This window comes from Poecilia mexicana, unplaced genomic scaffold, assembly GCF_051168715.1.
Source record: "Poecilia mexicana isolate PSO_F unplaced genomic scaffold, ASM5116871v1 scaffold_12, whole genome shotgun sequence".
NCBI classification, from domain to species: domain Eukaryota; kingdom Metazoa; phylum Chordata; class Actinopteri; order Cyprinodontiformes; family Poeciliidae; genus Poecilia; species Poecilia mexicana.
In genome coordinates, this window is record NW_028263381.1 from 14,645,084 (window position 1) to 14,662,834 (window position 17,751).

The window sequence follows — 17,751 nt, forward strand, 5'->3', positions numbered from 1 at the left end:
TTTTTATCAGTCTGAAAAGGAAATTATTTCTTTTTTGTATTTAAAAACTAGGATATATTTTCAATTATTATTCATTTATAAATAAAGAGAAAATGTAAACTCCTTACCATTCTTAAATTAATTCTTAATTTTAGACATTTTTTTCTGTTTCTCTCATTTTTCTTATTATTTTAAATTTTTAAAAACATCTTAGGGAATAGCAAAATAAATTTAGTTTTGTCATTTACATTTAATCTATAAATGTAGAGGTACATGTTAATTAATAAGGTAAAAATGTTAATAATCAAATTCCATCAAGTAAAGCTGAATGTAAAATGATACGTATATTAAGATCTGGCAGAAAAACCGGGACATATGCGGTACAGGAAGACTCATTTAACTTTCTGAATGAAGTAAGAGACATAAGGAAAATTGGAAGAAAAGAGAAACTAATAAGTAATTAGAGAGAATTTAGTTTACTAATATTTATTTACCTATTTAGTTAAAGTATTAGTATTTTATCTTATTTTCATTTTTGTTTTCTGTTTTTCACACTCCAGTCCAGTTGGTGGCGGTAATGCGCCATCATAGTTGATCTGCCAACCGCCATATAATAAAGGATACGAAGAAGAAGAAAGCCAGCCCATATTTTCAGTGTTGAAATATCTTTTTTCTCTGGGTTCGGATTCGTTCTGATTTATAAAAATGTAACCGAAGTCATCTGAAACTTCGCCTGGAGGCCTGTAGAGAGCAGCAGCCCAACAGAGAAAACTAAACCGCTGTCTCTGCTCTCATACTTGGTTTTTGTTGGTGAATTTGGCAGCTAGGTTAGCTCTTAGGTTAGCTTCTCTCTGTATTGTCCCGTTAAGGGTTGACAGAGATTATCAACTGTCCAGAATAATCTCTCACCTTTCCCTCAGCTTTACGTCTTATCCGTTAGGTAAGTGAGACAAACTGGTTTTTAGCTGGACACCCTGCATGTCTAATTCGTGTTTGATGAATGAAATTTCACTCGGGAGTTTTGTTGCTGTGGTATTAGTTATATATAATAACACCAACCTGTAATGTTCCAAAATAGATTATGTTTTGTGTTTGGATATAATGAAACACAGATAATTGCGGAAGTTTGTGGTTTATTTATCCTTATCGATGATCATTTATGGTTATTAAATTGTTAGTACATGATCCTCAAAACCATTAGTTGAAATGTGAAATAGCTGTGATGTTCGTTTTAAGTTCACTGTGATTAATTAACACAAAAAGCAACAAGCCAACCTAGTTAGATTTTGTGTTGTTAATATTTCCCAAATATGTGAATCTGTTGTTTTTATTCCTAATTTTGTAAACTAAATGAGAAGAAATTAATTTTAAAAGTTTTCTAGCACAAGGAGTGGCCATGTAAAATAAAATTGAATCCAAGCAGCTGGTTCATGTCCAAAACAACTTGCAACTTATTGGAAGAAATGAGAAACTGCTACTATTAATAATTTATACTATAAGAATTTTAATTCTGATCACAGAATTGCACCAAAGTAATTGGTGCAATTCTGGCATCAATTACCAGAATTGGTAATTGGCATTACCAGAATTGGCATCATAGATGTTTTGGCAGGCCATAGATGTTTGCAGGCCATCTATGGCCTGCAAACCAACGTCCTTAAAAGCTACATAGACAAAATAAAACTGTAGCAAGATTTTTTTTTTTTTGCGTACAGTTCTCCTGAGTGATCAGTTGTAATCTGTCTTGCCTTTTGTATTGAATGTTTTGAAGAATTTGCTGTGGCCTTCAAGCACCAGAACTGAGTATTGCATAGAGTACAGTACACAACCCAGAAGTGACAGCTAGCAAGGAACTAAACGTCAAAAACAGAGCGCCTGCCTGGTGATGATGGATGGGAGGCAGGAGTGAAGGAAATGCAGATTTACTGCAAGTGATGTTTTCGTCATGATGCTTAACAAATCGATTGGTTGACATGTGTAGAGATGGGAAACCTGAGCAGCAGGTTCCAGTCCTCCTCTCAGGGACCAGAGGAAGCAGCAGAGGGTGCGATCAGCAGCCGAAGACACGGCTGCGAGTGCAAGAAGAGGAAGCGGAATGCTCAGTGTGACTGCGACAGCGAACAGGAGGAAGAAGACGACATACTAGACACACCTCGCAGGCAAGTCCACTCAAGGAATTTAATTCACTGTCGATTCATCTTAATATTCTTTCCTCTGAAAATTTTGTCTGGTTTGCTTTTTATTGGACAGGAAGAAATTGAAAAGCACCTCAAAGTACATTTATCAGACCTTGTTTCTAAATGGAGAAAACAGTGATATTCGTATCTGTGCTCTGGGGCAGGAGTGGAACCTCCATAAAGTGTACCTTTGTCAGGTAATATAGTTAATACAGTTGCACAATTACTATGTCTTCAATATTTCTTGTTAATTCTTTTTACCTGACTGTGTCTTCATTGCCCCTTCGCAGTCTGGATATTTTTCCAGCATGTTCAGTGGCTCTTGGAAGGAGTCCAACATGATGGAAATCAACTTGGAGATTCCCGACCAGAACATCGACGCTGAAGGTGAGAGTCACAGAAAGCCAACAAACGCTTAAACTTTGTCTCATTCTTTCCTTACAGCTCTTTACTGTCCTGTGTCTGTGCAGCTCTGCAAGTCGTCTTTGGATCGCTGTACCGGGATGATGTTCTGATCAAGCCCAGCCGGGTCATCAGTATTCTCGCTGCTGCGTGCATGCTACAGCTGGTCGGTACACACAACAGGCACCCCACCGTTTCCTGGGACGTGAAATGAACCATTTGATTTTTGTGCTAATAGAAATATATATTTATTATATGTATATTTATTCTTTCCATCCTGCCAGGATGGCTTGATCCAGCAGTGCGGTGAAACCATGAAGGAGAACATCAGCGCCAAGACTGTGTGTGGCTACTATGCTTGTGCCAGCATCTATGGCCTGGATTCAGTCATGAAGAAGTCAGATTTTATACATATTTTTAACAATGTTTGGACTTTATTAGTAGATATGTTTACTAATATGGCTTTCTACGTGTTTATTCTTTCTTGCAGGTGCCTCGAATGGCTTCTGAACAATTTGATGACCCATCAAAATGTTGACTTGATGAAAGAACTTGGGTATGCATTCTGCATGGAAAAAGAACATTTTGATTACAGCAACATTTGTATTTTTTTTCAGACTTCAGTCCATCTGTCCCTTCAACTCTGACCTTTATTAGTCTGTCAATCACTTTGTCCAGCCATTCTTTTGTCTGTACATATTTCCATCCATCCGATTGTCCTTTGTCTTTCTACCCATCTTTTTGTCCCTCTGATGCTTTGTCCTTCTGTTTCTAGATCTCTCTACCCCTCTTTTCATCAGTCTGTCCATCAATACAAACGTATAAAGTCAGTTGTTTTTTTTCTAATCTGCTGAAAGGCCAAAAATCTAGAAATTTGAGTTTGAAAAATTATGAAATTCTGGCATTAATTTTTGTAGGACCTCTAGATTAATTTCAGTGATTTTTATTTATTTATTTTTTAATTTGGACAGATTAGATAAGATCTATATTTATTGTCCGTACTTTCCTGTTTTGTGAAACTACAGGGCTGATGTGATGGAGCAGCTCATCCAGTCCTCTGACCTGTTCGTCATGCAGGTGGAGATGGACGTGTACACCGCTCTGAAGAAGGTGGGAGAGAAATGATCATGCATTACATGCATGTATTTTGCACTATTTTAATTTTCCTTTTGCCGTTTCTACAGTGGATGTTTCTGCAGCTAAACTCTTCATGGGACGGTCCAATCAAGCAGCTTCTGGCCGATGCCGATGCTTGGCTTTGCAAACGCAGGACAGGTGATGTCATGTCCTCAAACTGTAGCTGCACGTCACGTTGCACTGTTTCTTACAGAAAACTCTCTTGCTGTGTGTTTCGTTGCACGACGACGACGACGACGTACAGACCTGTGTGAAAAGGAGCCATTCTTAAACACAGAGGAGGGGGCGCCGTTTCGCTCCGTCTTCAGGCTCGTCCGCCTCCAGTACATCATCAACGATCTCGCATCTGCTCGCATCCTGGAGAGAGACAATATCCTGCCCCCTGGTAAGAACAAAGTTTCATTAACATGTAATATTTAAATCTAAATGATATTCAGATGATTTTAATTGATTACATGTGTCCAATAATTCCTGCTGTAGAGTGGCTAACTGCGATGTACAAAAACCAGTGGTTTGCTATGCTGCGGACAGAATTTGACAACGACAACGGGTGAGACCCTGAGAATAAACTGCTGCAATGAGTTTTTGGAAAGTAAAATAATAAAACAATAAATATATTCTTACTTTACTTGTGAAAACAACGCTGTGTTTGTATGTTTAGACCTCAGGAGCCCAACAAAGACGAGTTTGAGCAGAACAGCATGAGGTGTGGCAGGAAGCTGAGTAAAGATGGAGATGTGAGTTTCTACCATCATTTCTGTTTTTGCATGATTGATATGTTTTTGTAACATCAACACAGAGAAATTAACCGATTCTTTCTTTCGTCTCAGTACTGCTGGAGGTGGACGGGCTTCAACTTCGGGTTTGACCTGTTGGTCACTTACACAAACCGCTTCATAGTCTTTAAAAGGAATACACTCAGTCAGCCATGTGGGGGCGCCGTGAGTCTACAACCACGGAGACATCTGGCTTACAGGTGAGGAAGCTATCAGTCGGTTTGTTTAAATAAATGATCACCTTTGCAAGAATTTTTTATAAAAATAAATGTAAATATGTTTCATCTATAAGTATGATGTAACAAAATCCAGCTTTAAATAAAGTAACCTAGTGTAGTCTATGTGTTCTAGACTTTGAAACAATTTGATTTTGATGTTTTTATCCAAAGGCAAAAGAAAAATCTATGAAATAGTTCATTAAAACACTGATGAATATAGATCCAAATTCTGTAATAAGTGGAACAGAGATGTATTTAAACACAACAAAGTAAATGTAAATGCAAATGTGTAGAATATTCTAAAAAAAATTCTGAAAAACAAATGTTTTAGAAGAAAAATCAGGAATTTTAAGTCTGGAAAACTAGGAGATGCTTCTTAACAACGACACAGTTTACTAAAACGTCACATTTGGAAAACGTTTGCCTTTTACCTGCTGTCACAGGCATAAATTTAACATTTCCTTTTTGGCAAAGGTTACGTCTCGCCTCCTTTGACAGCCGAGGGAAGCTGGTCTGCAGTCGCTCCACGGGTTACCAGCTCCTCACCCTGGAGAAGGACCAGGTCAGTGAGCTCTGCCAGGCTGTAAACGTTACCGGCTCAAACTGCAAAAACGCCTTTAATAATCGTCCTTTCCACTGGATCCCCGCAGGAGTACGTGGTGATGAACCTGGACAGCCGGCTGCTGTCGTTCCCCTTGTACGTGTGCTGTAACTTCCTGTATACCTCGCCTCATTCAGACCACCGTCCAGATTCCTCGGAGCCAGAAAGCGCCGCTCGCGCTGCGTCTTGATGGCTTCTGACGGTCACTAGCTGCTACCATTCCTGTTGACATGAAGACATTCACCCAAAGACTAACCGAACTCCTCTTCAGCACACTGACTGCATGCTTGTGGTGGAGTTTGGGGGTATTTTCACATCCATATGGGCAGTTTTTGGTACATTTTGACACCGAGCTGTTCTCAGTGAGGCCCACCATCTTCTCTTGCCATGTATTTATCCACAAATCATCCACTTTTTAAAGTGGAAGGGAGTAGGGGAAATCTGCTGTTCAGGTTGGGGTTAGGAACTTCATAGCTTCAAGATGGGATAATAAGCTGGAGGAGGTTTTTTTTTTTTTTTTTTCTGCTTATTAACTTTTTTTTATTTAAAAGTTTATATTAGAGCGCTGTCGAATAAAAAATGTGAGCTCAACACCACAGGTTTAAATGGATTCATCATATATCAGACCAACTCACTCTCATCAAAGAAACGGTTCAAATTTACTAATGTTTGGTTTATCAAAATATACATAAATATGTGTAAATTTGACAAATAATCAAATCTGCGTCATGTGGACTTGTACATATGAAAATAAGGGGGAAAAAAAGATTGGCATGCTGTAGAAGGAAAATGTCTCTAGTTTAACATGTTTTTACACTCGTGGTTGCGCGTTTGTTCAATTTTACAACAGAGCAGCTTCTCAGAACCTGTTTTTTAATCTTCACCTCGCATTGAGTGAAGCAGCATCGTAAAGTCAAGCCAGACTCCTCTGTCTGCTGGGTTGTTCAGATATATTTCCACACGTTTCCTGCAGTGTTATTTTCCATCACTGATGTTCAGTTGGGCTCCTGGTCATTATTTATGGGGGAAGATGTTTGAATTACTTGAGTTACATCTTTATTCTGAACTCATAAGAAACACAAAGTAGCCTAATAGTTACCAAAATCTGCACAGTTACCTCTTAAGTTTGCTTTCATTCTGCGGATTTATTCACTGTCTCTTTGGATGTGTTTTGAAAAGATGGGGGATTCCCAGTTGTAGATCAGATGTATTTTTAACATTTCTGGATCTCCAACGAATTTGTTTGTACAGCCGTTATTATGTGTAAATTTGGACTTTTTTATTTGGGTTTTTATTTTATTTTTTTTACCTTTTTATTTTTGTGGATGTTTTATGTTTGCAAAAAGATACATTTCTCTTGACTGCCAATAAAACTGCCCTTCCATACTGGCTGTGGTGCTATCATACAATCCGATCTTTTATTACAGTTTTATTACAGGTAGACAAATGTGTTTACGAGCGAAAAAGTTAAGGCATAAAAAAAAAAAATATATGGGGTGATTTGTCTTGTACTTATTGTTTTGAGTAAAAATTTGGACTTCCTGTCTTTCTCTGTTCATTTTAGAAATGTCAAAATTGTTTATCAGGTTGTGTTTGAATCATTGAAATATTCAAAGCAACAGTCATCCCGATAAAACAAATTAAAAGCAAACTGCATTGAAAGAAAATTAAATGTCACTTATTTTCTGTCTTTTTTTTCCCCAAGTAGCTGCTCTTTATATTTTTATCAATTCTGTTAAAAGTATTATGAAGTGGGGAAAAAAGCATTCTCTCCCAAAGAAAGGAAATTTTGTGAGCTCTAACAACTTTAATCAGTTTGTGAGCCAATATGAAGTTTAAAAATCTGAAATGTTGAATATTACTATAAAAGCACTGAAATCAACTTCCTTAAACAGTTAAAGTTAAGTCTTAACTCTAATCTGAGTGAGTGCTGAGAAACACTCACTGCATCCAAATAAGAAAATATCTGGATACATATTTTTTGTAATTTACCTGTTATAACATTTTACATTACCCAAAAGAGTAATTTGTATCACTCAAAAATATCTGGGAATATGACCAACACCACCCTGTAAGGACAAGCAGGTATAATGGATAGTTGGAGTTATGTGTTATTTGACCACTTGGGGGCGCTGTAGCCATGTAGAGAGGCTGCCAGCTGATCATTTACCTCTGATTAATTTCTTCATAATACTCACAAAGCTGCTGTACGATTGAGTCTTTAAGTTGTTTCTTTCCCATTTGTAAGATTAAATGAGCAAAAAATCAAAATAATGGAAAAGTAAAAACAATAAAGCCAAAATGTCAACAAAATCAAAAAAATACGTCAAGAATAAAACAGAAGTGACACTTGGTTATTCATGCTTATGTAAATAACCAAACCTCTTATAAAATTTTCTTTCAGTGTATAAATATTCTCCTAAGCTAGCAGAGGCATATCAAACCTGCTTGGAAGCAGCACTTTTGAAACTTAAGATATTATTTCCACTTTAACCTCAATATTTTGACCCTAATCATGACAGAATTTTAAGTTTTTTTTCTCACCATTTCAACTTATTTCTGTCCTCCAGGGGGCTCTACAACATCACTTTTTATTTAGGTGAATGATCAAAGCTACAGAATGAACTGTAGTTTTCCTCAGTTTACTTTTCAGATTTCAGTTTCCTCACAGAATTGGTTTTCTTAAGCCAAATTTCCCATTTAAAAAAAATGTTTCAATTGTTTTTAAAAAGCAACATAAAACAAAACTTATTACCTTGATTGTTATTTTATTTCACACATATAAACAGCAGTGGAGGTAGACACCATCACAAAAAGCTGGAAAACTAACTGAGACAAAATAAAACAAAACAAAGTAGCAGGACCAGAAAGAGCTGCGTATAAAATCCATCAAGAGATGCACATGAGGGAACATTGCTCTGGTAAAATTAAAAGTCAGATCTGTTTCAAATAAATCTACCATCGCTGCATTGTTTACACATGGTAACATGACATTGGACGTCTGAATTTAGATAAATCACTAGCTTTAAGCTCTAGTAACAAATCTCACAATAACTATCAAAGTCTTTGAACTGCTCTTTTGTGGTTAGCCTGAAATCCTCAGGTCACTAACCTGGCGTCTACCAGGTCCAGACTACTTGCTCCTCACTGCGGTATAGAGTCCAGGTTCTCCTTGAGCCTCCGGGTCATGCTAGGGACCAGGTTGATGTGGTCGTCCACACAGCTGCCCACACAGCGGTCCATGAGCGATCGGACGGCCGGCTCCTTCGATCCCGAGTCGAACAGATCCTTCGCCTTGTCGTTGCAGTGCATCGTGCATCTGGTCAGACGGTCCTGAGGACAGCAGAACAGAAGACGCTGATTGTCACAGATAAACAGAAGCAACAAAACACAGAACAAACTAATAGGTTCATATTAAAAAGGCAGATTCAATTAAATATGTAAAAAAGCATTTTTCCTCCATAGAGCTGTTCTTTTACTCACATTTGTTCATAATGTAAGTAATTATATTACTTCCATTATGAACAAACACACAGTCAATTTCTAAAGAATAATTCAAATAGTCATTCTTCTCCCTCTAATATTTATTCCTATAGAAAATATTACAAATTATTAATGAACTATGTTCTCAATAAACACCAAGAGAAATATATTTCACAAAAGATTTCCTAAAGTCACTTTAATATGAAGTGACTCATTTCTAAATATACAAAACAATGCTGATTTGAGCTGGAATTCAAGTTTTCATGAATCTTATTTTCAGATTACACTCAGAATCTTTACATTTCATTTTGATATTATTTACGAGATGCATTTTGTGGGTGATTTTCATCCCAGTCTGTCATCACACATTGCTTAACAGTAAATTGTGACTAAGTTTTCAATGCCTGGAACAAAAGAGTTGCAAAAGAACTGCTTGGATGCAATATTTGGTAGACTAGTATGTTTCAAGAGCTATGAATATGTCTCAATAATATATTTAGTCAGGATGGATCCTTCCTGCATCTGGTGACTAAACCTTATATATTTACTAAGATGCTAAAGGAGTGTTGAGAACATGATGACGCAGAAAAAAGGAGAGAAGTGAGTAAAATGTGGCTTTACCCCCACAGATAACATGAAAATGTGAAACAATTGTATTTAACTGAATGCATGACATATATTGTGCAGTCTTAATGGAAATTAATATTGATGAGAAGCACCGTTCTGTCCAGCATCTTAAGCACAAACAAAAGAATTTTCTTTTTATTGAAACTGATAGTTTTCATTGTAACTTTTGCTTTAACTGTATAAATATTATGTTTATAGCTCTAGATTTTGGACAATTTCCTGCCACATATTTAGATTTTATAGATATAAACTTGATAACACTACAACTTTTATGTTGTAGCTGGCTGACAAAGAAAATATGCAAGAATTATTGCAAGTAGCAGTGTTTTTAGCACATTTATGTGTCTTACTGCTGTACATTATTGATGCCATACAAGGTAGTGGAAGCAGAGTGATTGGGGCGCTGCTTTATAAAACATGCACAAGTGTATTTCTTTGTTCTTTTTAATTAACCAATCAGAAGCTCTTAAAGCCAAAGTAACCTTAATGTATGTAAGCTTTGTATTTTGAGGAAAATAAAACAAAATTGCCATTAATCTGGCATTTAGTAAACAGTATTCTTTTGATTAATCCAAAGTGACCAAAACAGGGGTAGTTTAATCTGATTTAATATCAGACAGTAAGGGGGAAAAAAAGTTGCATGTATTTTTATGCAGATCATGCAAATATCTGGTATGTGCTGCAGATCTTAGGGGGTTTCTCGCTATTTTTTAATAGGGTGCATGTTGCTTCAGTTGGACTGTGCTGAACTACTAATATCAGAAAATATCACTTAATCCCTCCAAAAGTAAGAGGCTGTTCCTCTGTAAACCTGTGGTTGTGTTAGAAGGCTGAGGAAGGTTTGTGAGGCTGAAGATCCTCACCTGAAACTTCTCCAGCTCTGAGGTGACCAGCCCCTGAGCCTGGGCCAAAGGAGTGTGACACCTCTCGATACACTGATGCACCTGATTCATGGAGTCAGAGGGGCGGCCGCAGCAGTCCGCGCTGCATTTGAACATGCGTCCCTGCAGCACAAAACAGCAGCCGGTCAGGACGACTTATTGGTTAACAAAGCGCCATGCTGGTGTGAGAAAGATCACTAACCTGCATGTTTCGGATGTGGTCCCTCTCTAGAGATTGGACCATTTCTTCCACCACCTTCTGAACGCGTGTCTGGTGTGCCTCTGCCATCTCTGCAGGCCTCTCTGCTCCTTTAAAAAAACACTCAGAGCAAGTTTCTCATTCAACCGAGACCGGAAGTCCAACTGCGCCGCACAACTTTCTTCACAATTTGATAACAACTAAGGTCACCTCCATTCAAGCATGGTCCAAGATTAGAGATGATTGGGTCATTTCCGACTTTCTTCCGTTTCTTCGATGGAGAGTGACAACTTCCGCCTATTTCCTTAAGCTTTTCAAAATAAAAGCCAACACGCTGTCCATAGCGCTATGCAACCATTTTTCCCCCGTTAGCTATTTTTACTCTCAAATAAAACTCGCTTAGAGTCACAAATGTCACACGACAGTTTTTAAAAAAGGCAACTTATAGTTTTAGCTGAATGCCTGTTGTAGGAAATTTATTGTCATTTTCAAAGAACCATTATTCTGTTTCCATTTTTAGAATGTAAAATAAAAATAAATATAAAATTGAGCAAAAAGAGGATGGATATATTTTCCTTTGGGTCGCAAAATTATGTGAAAAATTTAAAAAGCATATAGATTCCAACATAATGACAACCGTAAAAACATATTACTAGTACTTTTCGTGTCATTCTTATACATTTTAAAATATTAGGTGGTTGTTTTTATTTTTGCCAAAGTTATTAAGGTCTGTTGTGGAACAAAAGTGCTAGAAAGTGGCGTTTGCACTAATAAACAAATATGCAATTTTCTGATCACTAATATAATTCAAACAATGAAAAATAGTTTTGAATTTTTCACAAAGCAATGTTATATGGCTGTGGTGGTCTCCTATGATTTAGGGTCGTAGTTCAGTTATTTTTTGTTTTACTGTTGTAGTTTGTCAGCGGTTACACATTAAAGTGCATTTTATTGTGAAATTCAAGCTCAAACCCGGAAGTTGGTTCTCAGTCTGAGCGACGTTCACGATTCCCTGTAGAGACTCAACCATTAAACTGCTCTAGTTCGTTAACTTTCTGTTTTTACGTTTACCTTCATAACCAGTGAGTTTCTGTTTTTCAAGTAGTTAGAGGAGATTTTTGCGCTCTTTAATGTATTTTCTTACGTCGAACTCTGTCAAAGTTTTTTTTTGAATCAACACCTCTGTGGTGATATTTGAAATTGTGAGTACCATTGAACATGACTGTAGAAAGATAGTACTGCGTTTTCCCCCGCATGGTTTGGCAGATCTAAGCTGAAATCACAGTGATTCATTCTGCTGTGTAATGTACAGCAGTGCGGTGTGCGAACTTTGACCCCTAGGAGAAGTTATCAGTGGTTCCTGTTTCTTCTTCACGCACAGATGTTCCTGACTGCAGACCAGTAGACAACGGCCACAATGACTTTACGCACGTTTTCACTGCGAACCCTGCTGTTCCTGGGGCTTTGGCAGTCTGGGAAGAGAAGTTTGGCCTCAGCTCCGGAGCAGCCAAAGAAAATAGGCAAGTACAAATTACGCTGTCGCAAACATGAAGGAGTCACCGTACTGGTTATTTTGCTCATTCAAACTTCTTTGGAGTGAACATTCAGGTCCAGTATTGGATTCGGTAAGATGGGTTATGTGCAGGATATCTGCATTGGGTCACTGTGAACTAACAAAGCTTTGGAAAAAAAAAATTACAAGTCTTTTGAAACTTGTTCTTTCGTCAGACTCATTTTCTCTGAATCTACTTAAATGCAAAATGTAATCAATTTCCATTAGAAATTCTATATATACAAAAATTCTAGGAAAAAATGTTTATCTCGCTTTTCTAAAATTATTTCTGTGTGCTAAATAACACAATATGGGAAATTTATCTTTTCAAGAGATTTATTTTGTTTGTTTTTTATTTTCCTCAAATTTAAAAGCTTAATGTCTTTAGCATTTGGTAGTATTACCTTTTAAAACTGTATGATTCGAAGCAGGGTGTCCAAGGTGTGGCCTGGCAGCTATTTGCAGCCCTTTGGATAATTTTGTTCGGCTCCTTAGCCACAACTTGAAAATCTAAATTTTTCTTTTATTAACCATGTTGCTGCTTTCTTGGATTAAATTTGGCTAAATGCAGCAAACCCTAACCTTGAGGTGGGCAACTCCAGTCGAGACCCAGTCTCCTGCAACTTTCAACACACCTGAGTCAAATTATGAGGTCATTAGCAGGACTCTGGAGAATTTGACTGCACTTAGGAAGTGATTCAGCTACTGGATTCAAGTGTGTTGGGCCAGGGAGACATCCAAGGCTGGGTTCACACTGCAGCCTGAAGTGACTCAATTCCGATTTTTTTGTCAAATCGGATTTTATTTTTTAATTTATTTTTGTTTTTTTTGTTTTTTTTTTGCGGGTCCTTTCACATTTCCACACATATGCGACCTGTATAGGCGCTTTCGCACTGCACGGAAAGGAACGGAACGGTTGTGTTCGCATTACACTCCGGGGTGCCATCGAAGCGGTGCGGACGTCATTATTTTTAAAACTAAACAATGTGGTTTGAGTTGGTTGGTTGCTAACTGCCAATTTAATAAAGAAGAAGAACAGTTACTACTACGACGACAACAACAATGGACGACATGGATTTAATTTTGCTGCTCATCAACCTCATGCAATTAATTAAATTACGCCAACAAGCTACCCTCAGAAGACAAAATGCTGAACGACTTCCGTATTGCCAGGAGAAATACGGAAGAAAAATACCGTAGACTGTTCCAGACTCTTTACAAAATATAGTAGTGAGATCCAGCTGTCAATGGAAAATCAATGTCTGACTCCATAACAACCAGCGGCCAATCAGCTGCTGGTTCTAAGCAGAACCGCTTGGCCGGCACGATTGGAACCATAGACATGATGTAAGATCCCGATCTTATATTATGTCTATGATTGGAACCACAGCTCTTGTGGTTCCATGGGGTGGAACCGGTCGCAAGTTGTAATGCGAACACAACCGTTACGTTCTGTGCAGTGCGAAAACGCCTTATGTGTTCTGCAGTCTGAAGGGGCAAACGACCTAAAAGTGTCCCGCATGCGCAGTAGAGGGCGCAATAGCGTCAGCGTTCTCTGTGTTCTGCCAACCGCCATAAAAAGAAGTGCTCAGTGTTAACGGAAGTTAACATGGAGGCTAACTGTGGAGCTTAGCTTATATATTTGAAGTTGTTGTCCAACCGGAGCAGCATATTAACGACTTAATCCTCATTATAGTCCGTCAAAGTTGTTTTTCTTCCCGCTTGCGCATATAAGGATGCAGAATAGTGACATTTGTTGAGTATCAGTGACGTTCATTTCGGATGAACGCGACCTGTGCTGTTCACACTGCCATGAAAAGATCAGATACAGGTCGCATTACTCAAAAAAAAAAAAAAAAAGTCGGAATTGGGTCACTTTAGGCTTTTGACACACGTTGTGTGCTTTACTTTCCCGTCTCTGCTCCTCTTCCAGCTGTGATCGGCGCAGGGATCGGCGGAACAGCCGCAGCCTATTACCTGAGGGAGGAGTTTGGACCTGTTGTCAAGATCGATGTGTTTGAGTCAGGGACAGTTGGAGGGCGCCTGGCAACGGTGAAGATGGGGGATTATGAGTACGAGACCGGAGGTGCTGTGATCCACCCTCTGAACCTACACATGAAGCAGTTCATTGAAAAAATAGGTAACGTCAACACAACCACGGCTTATTTGACAGATCATCAGATTTTCTAAACTTGATGCCTCGTCAACAGGTATTCCTCAGAGGAAAGACGTCCCCTCGAAAATGGCGATCTTCGATGGGAAAGAGCTTGTGTTTGAAGAGAGCGACTGGTTCATTGTTAACTTCATCAGGATGATCTGGCGCTATGGATTGGGTTTTGTCCGCATGCAGATGTGGGTGGAGAGCATTCTGGACAAATTTATGAGGTGAGAAATTAGATTTCGCAGTTTGCAGTTGCAATGCTGCAACATGAGCTCAGAAGTGTTGCAGGTGCCCTAATTCTCCTGTACATCCTGTTGTTGACAGAATCTACCAGTACCAGCAGTACGGCTACTCGTTCTCCACTGTGGAGAAGCTCTTGCACGCCATGGGAGGCGACAGCTTCCTCACGCTGATGAATCAAACTCTGGAGGAGGCCATGATGGGAGATGGATTTTCACAGGCCTTTATCAACGATATTATTGCTCCCATAACACGTGTGAACTATGGCCAAAGCGTCCGCATCAATGGCTTTGTGGGTATGTGTCTTCACAGGAATACGCGAGCCTCTTTTACAATTTTTTTCACATTACAAGCACAACTTGGCTGTAATGTGAGTATTTTTGGGGGGAATTTTAGGAGCTAGATTAATTAAAAAGTAGTGCATAATTAGAAGTACCGTAAAAGGAAAATGATGCATGTTTTTTTTTTTTTTTTTTTTTTGGATACGTTTTTTTTTTTATCCTCCATACTGTTTTTACGCACATCAGATCTCCTTCTTTCAAATGTTCTCCTTCTGTAGTAGCCACTTAAGCTAGTAAAAGAAATATGACAAAGAAAATCCATTTTATTCTATAAAAAAAACAATATGACACTTGGTCTCAAGTTTGAAGTATGGAAAAAAAAAAAAAATTAAGTGCAAAAACGTTTCATATGCACCAGGATGGCCACCTCGTTTAGAAATTAAAGTGCAAAGTTAAATTGAGGGGTTAAACACAACCTTTTATGTAACACTTCGCTTCCGTTCTGAAGTTTCAAGAATGAAAATGATTAAAAAAAATAATAAAATAGATATTTCTAATCTATTTCTAATTTTTTTAACGTAATTACTCTCCTTGAAACTTTCTGAAAAATTGTAAAACAGCCAAAACACTGAATTTTTAAAAAAAATCTGGACTTAATAACCCAGCTGTTTAGAGTTGCTTTTGTACCATAATAAATGAAACTAGCCACACTTTGTTGGCAATTGGAAAAATGTAATGTTTCAATTGTTCATTTTCTTGTTTTTATAATGTAAAGCACTTTGAACTGCATTGTTGCAGAAATGTGCTATACAAATAAAATCTGATTGATAAACAAGTACAATAAGTGAGAAATGTAGATATTAAACAAAAGCTAAAAACAGGGAAAGTTTCACTAACAGGCCTGCAGAGAGCAAAGTCAGGGGTCAGTAAGTATTTGAAACTGTCATCAGTTTTACAATATCAGGTTTACTTTGGGTTCATCCTTCCAGAGTGAATTTAACATGTAATGTTTCAGGGGCGGTGTCGCTAGCTGGGACGGACTCGGGCCTGTGGGCAGTGGACGGTGGCAATAAGAAAGTGTGCTCTGGACTCCTTTACCACAGCAAGAGTGATCTCATCCCTGCTAAAGTCAGCTCCATTTCTATGAAGACCCGACCATCAAAGAGGGGTAACCTCCACGTTGCTTCATTTAGCATAAAGCTGTCTTTATTTTATTTTCCCTGCTTCACCAAGTCCCCCCTCTGCTCTCTATTTTCAGGAAGCACCATCCCTTACTACGAGCTCAACTACGTCGGAGAATCCGGCTCGGCTCACTCTCTGTACGACATTGTCGTCATAGCGACGCCACTTCATCAGGGAAAGTCTGACATCACGTTCTCTGGGTTCTCCCCTCCCATCCCGACTCACTACCCGGGTCTCTACCACCAGACGGTGGCCACCCTGGTGCACGGCACCCTGAACGTGTCCTACCTGGGCACCGCCGAGGCCGCCTCCGAGTTCACCGTGTCCGAAATCCTCACCACCGACTCCAAGGGCTGCGCCATCAATAGCCTGAGCTCTCTGGACCCCGTGCACATCCCCGACGGCTACAAGCGACCCCCGGCGAGCCGCCCTAAAGTCTGGAAGGTGTTCTCCTCGGAACCGCTGACCCCGGAGCAGCTGCAGCAAATGTTTCTGTCCTACGACTCCGTGTCCGAGACCCCGTGGCTCGCCTACCCGTCTTACCGTCCGCCGCACCGGAAGACGCCGCCCTTCGTCCTGCACAACCGGCTGTACTACCTCAACGCCGTGGAGTGGGCGGCCAGCGCCATGGAAATGAGCGTCATTTCGGCCCGGAACGTGGCCCTGCTGGCTCATCACCGCTGGCACGAACAGACCGACAAGATCGACCAGGAGGACCTGCACATGCGGCTCAGAGGAGAACTGTGAAAAATCAAATCGGGATAAGCAACCAAACCTGTGATTTCAACCACACAGATTACATGATTATGAAAAATATTTTTTCTTTACAAACAAAACCACTTTAAAACATGCAACAGTTTATTTTTCTCTTTTTTTTTTTCTTTTTTTTTTTTTTTTGCTTACCCAGACTGAACCAGACAATGTAAAAATAGTTCTAACACTGAAGCAAGCCGCACTAAATGGTAGATCTGGAAGCTTCCCTCTTTCCCTTTGAGTCTTAGTCTGCATTGCACTTGTCGTAAACATAATTCAACACTTCCAGTTTGTCTTCATGGCTTTTTAGCTACATTTTTTTCCTGACTGGAGGATTTTTCCGATCGGTTTACTCGTCTTCCGTTAACTTCCAAGTGTCTCTACCTCCTCAACAAAGTGCTGCGAGTTTTGCTGCCAAGTTCAGGCATCGAGCACCAAAGGTTGAGAATATTCAGAGATTTCAGTGCCACCTATTCCAAGACAAACTGCAAAAATAATAGCTTTAGAAATTTGATTGTGCCTTAATGAAATCGGAGTTGGAGTAGTAAACATTTTGGAAAGTTCTTCTGGTCCTTATTGAGATTTTTGTCAGAAAAGCCTGAGCACAGGACCAACTTGCTTTTTGTGCTTGGCGTTTCTTTTTTTTTTCCCCTTCATTTCTTGGATCATTTTAATTTTCTGATTTATAGTCAGAACTTATGTTGGGAAAAGATACTTGACTTGTCCTCTACTTTCAGGTTCTTTTGTACTTTTGGACAGAAATTGTAGTTGGGGGAAAATCACTCGTTAAGCACCTTTAAATGATTTTCTCTCTTGAGTTTTACAGAAAGTGGCACTTTAACTAGGTTCCGGTTTTACACACTGCTTTCCGAATAAGTGTCATGTTAAACCACACTGAAAATGCCCAAACAGTACTTTAGATTTCAAAATGCGTTTACAATCATAATAAATTAATGAGACCGTTTCTGCTTTGTCTTCTGATTCTTGTTTTTCTGCAGACCTTCTGGCCAAACTTTTAACCCCTGAGCTAAGGACATTTGAAACTGTTTCCATGCACATTCATGAATAGTGAAGTAGTAGAAATAAATAATACAATGCCAGA

At 38.9% G+C, this 17,751-nt stretch overlaps 3 protein-coding genes across 4 annotated transcripts; 2 read left to right on the forward strand and 1 right to left on the reverse strand.

Moving 5' to 3' along the window:
* Positions 1-588: 588 nt before the first annotated feature.
* Positions 589-6,962, forward strand: gmcl1 (germ cell-less, spermatogenesis associated). The gene is made up of 15 exons (XM_088010978.1): positions 589-919; positions 1,961-2,142; positions 2,234-2,353; positions 2,447-2,543; positions 2,627-2,724; positions 2,843-2,955; positions 3,049-3,114; positions 3,584-3,668; positions 3,743-3,833; positions 3,940-4,080; positions 4,176-4,245; positions 4,357-4,432; positions 4,526-4,671; positions 5,164-5,251; positions 5,340-6,962. The coding sequence occupies exons 2-15, from the start codon at positions 1,963-1,965 to the stop codon at positions 5,478-5,480; spliced, it is 1,512 nt and encodes a 503-aa protein (XP_087867104.1). The 5' UTR covers positions 589-919; positions 1,961-1,962; the 3' UTR covers positions 5,481-6,962.
* Positions 6,963-8,038: 1,076 nt separating this feature from the next.
* timcc (TIM double twin CX3C motif chaperone) lies at positions 8,039-10,762 on the reverse strand. Its single transcript, XM_015003902.2, has 3 exons — positions 10,484-10,762; positions 10,264-10,404; positions 8,039-8,623 (listed from the first exon to the last, which is right to left on the reverse strand). Exons 1-3 carry the CDS (start codon positions 10,568-10,570, stop codon positions 8,435-8,437), a joined length of 417 nt encoding a protein of 138 aa, XP_014859388.1. The 5' UTR covers positions 10,571-10,762; the 3' UTR covers positions 8,039-8,434.
* A 690-nt stretch (positions 10,763-11,452) lies between these two features.
* Positions 11,453-17,613, forward strand: pcyox1 (prenylcysteine oxidase 1). 2 transcript variants are annotated; one of them, XM_015003897.2, is made up of 7 exons: positions 11,453-11,682; positions 11,862-12,000; positions 13,966-14,172; positions 14,243-14,417; positions 14,518-14,729; positions 15,730-15,882; positions 15,973-17,613. In XM_015003897.2, the coding sequence occupies exons 2-7, from the start codon at positions 11,898-11,900 to the stop codon at positions 16,641-16,643; spliced, it is 1,521 nt and encodes a 506-aa protein (XP_014859383.2). In that variant the 5' UTR covers positions 11,453-11,682; positions 11,862-11,897; the 3' UTR covers positions 16,644-17,613. The 2 variants fall into 2 exon arrangements, with proteins under 2 accessions (XP_014859383.2, XP_087867105.1); XM_088010979.1 differs by having other exon boundaries at positions 11,469-11,562.
* Positions 17,614-17,751: the final 138 nt, after the last annotated feature.

Excerpts from the sequence above, each read along its gene's own strand:
- gmcl1 (XM_088010978.1), top strand. The coding sequence starts at position 1,963 with ATGGGAAACCTGAGCAGCAGGTTCCAGTCCTCCTCTCAGGGACCAGAG. Across the intron at positions 3,669-3,742 it reads TGTACACCGCTCTGAAGAAG|TGGATGTTTCTGCAGCTAAA; the intron begins GTGGGAGAGAAA and ends CCGTTTCTACAG. Across the intron at positions 4,081-4,175 it reads AGACAATATCCTGCCCCCTG|AGTGGCTAACTGCGATGTAC; the intron begins GTAAGAACAAAG and ends TTCCTGCTGTAG.
- timcc (XM_015003902.2), bottom strand. The coding sequence starts at position 10,570 with ATGGCAGAGGCACACCAGACACGCGTTCAGAAGGTGGTGGAAGAAATG. Across the intron at positions 10,405-10,483 it reads ACCACATCCGAAACATGCAG|GGACGCATGTTCAAATGCAG; the intron begins GTTAGTGATCTT and ends TTTGTGCTGCAG. Across the intron at positions 8,624-10,263 it reads CAGAGCTGGAGAAGTTTCAG|GACCGTCTGACCAGATGCAC; the intron begins GTGAGGATCTTC and ends TGCTGTCCTCAG.
- pcyox1 (XM_015003897.2), top strand. The coding sequence starts at position 11,898 with ATGACTTTACGCACGTTTTCACTGCGAACCCTGCTGTTCCTGGGGCTT. Across the intron at positions 12,001-13,965 it reads GGAGCAGCCAAAGAAAATAG|CTGTGATCGGCGCAGGGATC; the intron begins GCAAGTACAAAT and ends CTCCTCTTCCAG. Across the intron at positions 14,730-15,729 it reads CCGCATCAATGGCTTTGTGG|GGGCGGTGTCGCTAGCTGGG; the intron begins GTATGTGTCTTC and ends GTAATGTTTCAG.